This window comes from Crocuta crocuta, unplaced genomic scaffold, assembly GCF_008692635.1.
Source record: "Crocuta crocuta isolate KB4526 unplaced genomic scaffold, BGI_CrCroc_1.0 scaffold170, whole genome shotgun sequence".
Taxonomy (NCBI): domain Eukaryota; kingdom Metazoa; phylum Chordata; class Mammalia; order Carnivora; family Hyaenidae; genus Crocuta; species Crocuta crocuta.
Window position 1 is genome coordinate 289,104 of NW_027527853.1, and position 5,664 is coordinate 294,767.

Here is a 5,664-nt window from a genome sequence, read left to right on the forward strand (position 1 = left end):
TTTAGCCACTGTCCCTCTCTGTTATCATCTTAGGCAATTTATTAAAGTGAACATGTGCCGTGCCTGTGTCGTGTGTATACTAACTCCTATAATCCGCTTCCTACTTTAGACTGTTCTCACAGTATTTCCGCCACGTGCCCAAACCAGAAGCGGAATTCAAGTGCTCCGGATGGAAAGAGCAGGAGACTGTTTGTGGGGGGCTCTGTCACTATGAGGATGGTTTTTAAAACCGCTTTCTCTGTAGTCGGTGTATGTGAACACATCCTTAGTTAAGTCTCTCCTCGTCTTTGTTTCCATGATGTAGCTGTTAATTCTCTTCCTGTTAATTCTCTTCATATGCTCATTCTCAAACATGTGGTATTTTTTTTTTTTTTAACATGTGGTCATTTTTCATACTTTCCTCTTGAGTCTTCACGACCGCTCCTGTCACTCATTGTTGTGAGGTGGTAACAAGAACACACTGGCAGGAACCAGAGTTGTGTCTCTATCCACGTCGTAATTGGGATGAAATGTCTCATCTTTTTTGTCTCTAGGCATCTTATTTTGTCCCTCACACTATCAACCTGGCTTTCTTTTTTTCTTTTGAAGTTTTATTTATTTGAAAGAGAGCATGTGTGAGAGTGAGCTTGAGAGAGAGAGAGAGAGAGAGAGAGAATCCCAAGAGAATCTCACGCATGGAGCCTGATTCAGGCAGGGCTTGATATCACAAACCATGAGATCATGACCTGAGCCAAAACCAAGAATTGGATGCTTAACCAACTGAGCCACCCCGGCGCCTTGACCTAGCTTTTCAACCATAGTTTTTTCTCTGTTGACTCCGCCTGCCATCCCTTCCACTGAAAGCTCTTCATGTTGATTTTTCCTCCCTGTAGTCACCAAAGGCTTTGTGTACAGCTCCTTCCTGAAACCCTACAACGCCCGCCGCAGCCACTCGGACGTCTCTGTTGGCAGTCACTCCTCCACCGAGTCGGAGCACAGCAGCTCCTCTCCCAGGTTCCCACGGCAGAACAGCGGCAGCACCTTGACCGTCAACCCCAGCAGCATGGCTGTGTCCTTTACCTCAGGGTCTTGCCAGAAACAGCCTCAAGATGCATTGAAGGAACTGGACCAAGAAACTCTCAGTGCATCCTTAAACTTGGGTTGTTCAGACAGCAGTCTCTCCAGGTGCCCTTCAGACCCAGACCCCAGCTCTCTGCCCAGGACATGGGACTCTGCGGAAGCAGCCAGAGACATTAACCAATCAGCCCCTGCCCTCAGGAGCCACAGGAACCCCAGGCACCCAGAAATGGTAGGCTACTCCCTACCAGGACGAAATGGGCAGGGAAAAGACCTCATAAAAGGATGTACGAGAACAACCCCGTCTCCGGAAGACAAAAATGAGGAGCCAGAAAGCAGTGAGGCAGAAGGCAACCAGGTAAGTGCTCCCCGGTCACCATGTGAAGAGGGGGAGGCGTGGGAGCGGGGTGTCCCAGGCACGCCTGAGGCAGGGATCTGGGCTGAGCTCAGCTCGCGGGCGATTCTTAGAAAGTCTGCTGTTTATCCCGTCTACTTAGGTTTTTAGTCAAATAGCTATTTTTTTCTTCCCATAGAATTTAGAAATAACATTCTGGCTCAGGTTCATTTTTTTCCCATTCTTTTTTGTAATGGCCTATTCTTGTCTTATGTATTTGAACATAGCTTTTGTATCTTGAGTATTTTAAACCTACATATTTGAAAGTCACTTTCATGTTTACAGCTGAGGAAGCCCTGGTTCACCTGGTTCACTTGTTGCTCTGCACACGCTTGTAGCAGCGAGTTTCTCTGTGTGCTTTTTGTTTTGTTTTGTTCTTAATGTTTATTTTTGAGAGAGAGAGAGAGAGAGAATGAGAGCCAGAGCATAAGTGAGGGTGGGGGGGCAGAGAGAAAGAGAAACACAGAATCCAAAGCAGGCTCCAGTCTCTAAACTGTCAGCACAGAGCCCGACGTGGGTCTCAGACTCTTAGACCTTGAAATGATGACCTGAGCTGAAGTCGGATGCTTACGGACTGAGCCCCCCAGGCGCCCCGTGTGTGTTTTATAACATCTGTCTGTGAGCTCATCTCCATCAGGGGCTGCCTTTGTTTGAGAGACTCCGAGGTTATGGAGGTGGTTGCTTCTGCCCAGCTCTGGATTCCAGAACCAGTTTTCACTGCGGTTTCTCAGCCCAGTCTTTCTCTGCCACATTTCCTCAGTGCTACAGATGAGCACAGGGCGTGCCCTTTTCTCTGGTGATTCTGTTACTACCCGTTGCCCAGGACAGACATCCAAGGTCTGGGCTCACCCATGGACAGTTTGTAGACATGTGGAAGGAGAAAGTGGCCCATTTGTAGATTCTGATTTTGTTGAAAGGGCTCGCTTTGAGTTTCATCAGCTCCTCAGGTGTGTTTTCATCCTGTGCCCACAGGCCTCTTGGCTTCCCCTTCTGACCAGTGAGCACCACCCAGCTTCCATGTTGACTGAAGGTTCCTTCTGCTCTTGAAGGCAACTCTGAAAGAGTAAAAGGATATGGATTTTGGTTTTCTTTGAATCTGCCCTGTTCATAATGGTAGCCACCAGCCCTAGGTAGCCATTTAATTTTAAGTAGTTAAAATTAAATAAAATTAAAAATTAAACACCTCATGGGGCACCTGGGTGGCTCAATCAGTGAAGTGTCTGACTTTGGCTTAGGTCATGATCTCACAGGGGTTTTATGAGTTTGAGCCCCACATTGAACTCTGCTGATAGCTCAGAGCTTGCTTTGGATTCTGTGTCTCCCTCTCTCTCTGCTCCTCGCTTACTTGTGCTCTCTCTTTCTTTCTCGAAAATAACATTAAAAAAAAATCTATTGAAGAAAATTAAGCGCCTCAGTCTTACTGGCCATATTTCAAGTGCTTGACAGCCACATGTGGCCAGGGGCTGCCATACTGGCTCATGTAGGACTAGCCCAAGCCCACCACTGAAGGAAGTTCTGTTGGACAGTATTGCTCCAAGCAGTTTCCCATTTCCTAACTCACTTTCTCGCCCTCTCACAGGTCTATTTTGCTGTCTACACCTTTAAGGCACGGAACCCAAATGAGCTGAGTGTGTCAGCCAATCAAAGACTCAAGATCCTGGAGTTTAAGGATGTTACAGGAAATACAGAGTGGTGGTTAGCCGAAGTTAATGGGAAGAAGGGCTATGTTCCATCCAATTACATCCGCAAAACTGAATACACCTGAGCCTGTTCTCCTTCCCGCTCAACCTTGCTGCCTTCACTTTCCTTCTGCTGAAGGGTTCTGGTGGGCCCCCAAGAGGGCACCTGCTCCTGGGACACAGGCCCTGTCCGCATTGCTTAACCACAGCACAGTGGGGCACAAGATGAGTCTTGTTCTCCACCACTGGGTTGTCAGTCTTGATGCTCACTAGACTTTCTAGAATTTGAAACGGACCCTAGGCTTAGGAATGATTCCGTGACCGTGAGAAGAGAGGCAAGTCATGCGTCAGCCTTTGGAAATGAGAAGGACCAGTGTCGTACGTATGCCGGAAGTTCTGCTACTGCCGTGGATGTTGGAGCTGGTTGTACCGTCCTGAGCTTGGGGTGGTCCTGTGCTCCGCGAACAAATGACAGGAACCTGACCTGGAGGAAGAGAATTCTCTGGGAACCCTTTTCGACTGTGCCTCTGCATGTGGCAAGGAGTTTGTTGAGACTGTACCAAATCTGTGTTTCAGAGCATCAGTGTTTAGCACACAATCACACATTCACGCCCACCCCTAATCCCTACAAGTGCCTAAAACACTACCTGTAAAAGATCTGTAATCTTTTTCTTATTTATTTCAAATACTGCATTTGAAATCGGCTCTGCAAAATTCGGTTGTTTTCTCTTTTTAAACAACGTTTACGGTCTTTATTTCCCTTCAGCCTTTATCTGAAAGCTTCTCTTCCCTTTTTAGGTGTCTGGTCATCCACACCTTCTGAACAGCCACCTCTGCTTTATCAAGTCCATGTGTGATCTCTCCTGGCCCTTCACCTGCAACCCAATAACTGATAGATTTTCTTGGGAGAACAGGCTCAGAGCTCAAGCAACCCTATGGGAGGGATTCGTTCCACCGGGAGCAGAAACCAGTCTGGCCTGGTGGGAGACCGGATGCCTTTCTCCTTCATCCACACTACTACCCGCAGATGCAGAAAGCATAACGCACGCATCTTACGTGAATTAGGATAAGCAGCCCCAGAGGTAGCTTACCCTGGACTTGGAAATAAGCATTTTCTGTTTCACCACTAACCTCCATGCTTCAGAGACCGTAGTCTAAGCCAAACACGTTCTAAAGTGCCTGATCGTACCTCCCTCTGGCCTCAGGAAAATATTTGCTAATCCTCACACAAAGAATCTCCCCCTAAAAGTTTATTTGAGGAGGGCTCTTATTCTTAAGGTCTGCCTCAGATAGGAAGCCTGCCTTGAAACAGAAACTACGAATTCTGTCTTAAGGGAATGAAGAACTCCTCCAGCCCCTGCTCCTCCAAGTGCCCCTTTGGCCTTAAACTCCTGATGGATTGGGAGACACCTGCGGACCCCGTAGCCCCGTGTGTCTGTGGGTCGGTCTGAAGGCAGCAACACGAGTCTCTTGTGAATAGTGTTTGTATTTAGAGATGTTTATATTTAAGTAGTTATTTTATAAATAAAAGCATTTCTAAGGGCCATGAGTATGTTTTATTGGTTTCTTTCCATGTTTAGCTTACACCTAATCAGGTTTCTGAGGGTACCTCTTTGACAATCCAAAATGATGTCCAGATTCTGGAAAATGGTAGAAGCTACCTGAAGGAATTCAAGTCAAAAACTCATTTGGTCAAATAAAATTTCAGCAGAATTACTGTACCCTTAAAAGACACCCATGCTGCAGGCGATTGCCTGTTTAAGCATGTTTGTCCTAGCAGAATGGAAGAGCTGAAGTCGCTAAATTGGAAGCCCTACGAGGTAAGTGTCTTCCTGATATTACAGAAGCGGACGCCGGTGTGCTAGAGGTTAAGTAACAAGGCTCGGAGCAGCAGCCAGACAGGGCTGGGGACGGGAGGGGGAGGACAATGTGTGGGTGAACCAATTGCCTGATACTGTGAAGGGATAGAAAACATGATGGAAGAGGTAGGCTCTGGTACAGAAACTTACAGATCAGTGAAGCCAGCTCTTATTTTATGGACCAGGAAAATGAGATCTAGTGACATTGTGACTTTCCCAAGTCACACATCAAGTTTTTGACGAATCCTGAATTTAAACTTGAGTTCTCTAGCTGAGTTTTTACACCTTGTTATGGAGCCAGACTGTCTGGCTTTTAGACACTTAAGAGGGTTGTGACCTTGTCAACTCACCCAACCCATGCTTCAGCTCCCTCCTCTAAGTAACACTGTCCACCTCATGGGTTGCTGTAAGGATTGAATAAATTGGTACATGGAGAGTGCTAGAACACTGCCTGATACATAGTAATAAATTGGAGGGCCTTGAGGTCCAGGTAAAGGAATTTAGATTTGATGAGTCTGGTAAACTCACATAAGTTTTTAGGTGGATTGCCCCTTTGGGGAAGGCTAAACGTTACGGAATGGTTGGGAGGGACGACAGATCAAAGTCAAAAAAAAAAAAAAAGTTAACTGCTTCGGGCATAAGATTGCTTGAGAGTAGAGAAAAGCATTCTGTAAAG

The 5,664-nt window shown here is 46.6% G+C and overlaps 1 protein-coding gene across 2 annotated transcripts in view; it reads left to right on the forward strand.

The window, feature by feature from the left end:
* DNMBP (dynamin binding protein) overlaps positions 1-4,678 on the forward strand; it is a 95,001-nt gene extending 90,323 nt beyond the window's left edge. For both annotated transcript variants that reach the window (XM_077778778.1, XM_077778784.1), the window contains 2 exons: positions 873-1,414; positions 3,030-4,678. In XM_077778778.1, coding sequence (XP_077634904.1) covers positions 873-1,414; positions 3,030-3,215 — 728 coding nt within the window. In that variant the 3' untranslated portion in view covers positions 3,216-4,678. The remainder of the gene's footprint in view (positions 1-872; positions 1,415-3,029) is intronic.
* The last annotated feature ends 986 nt before the right edge of the window (positions 4,679-5,664 follow it).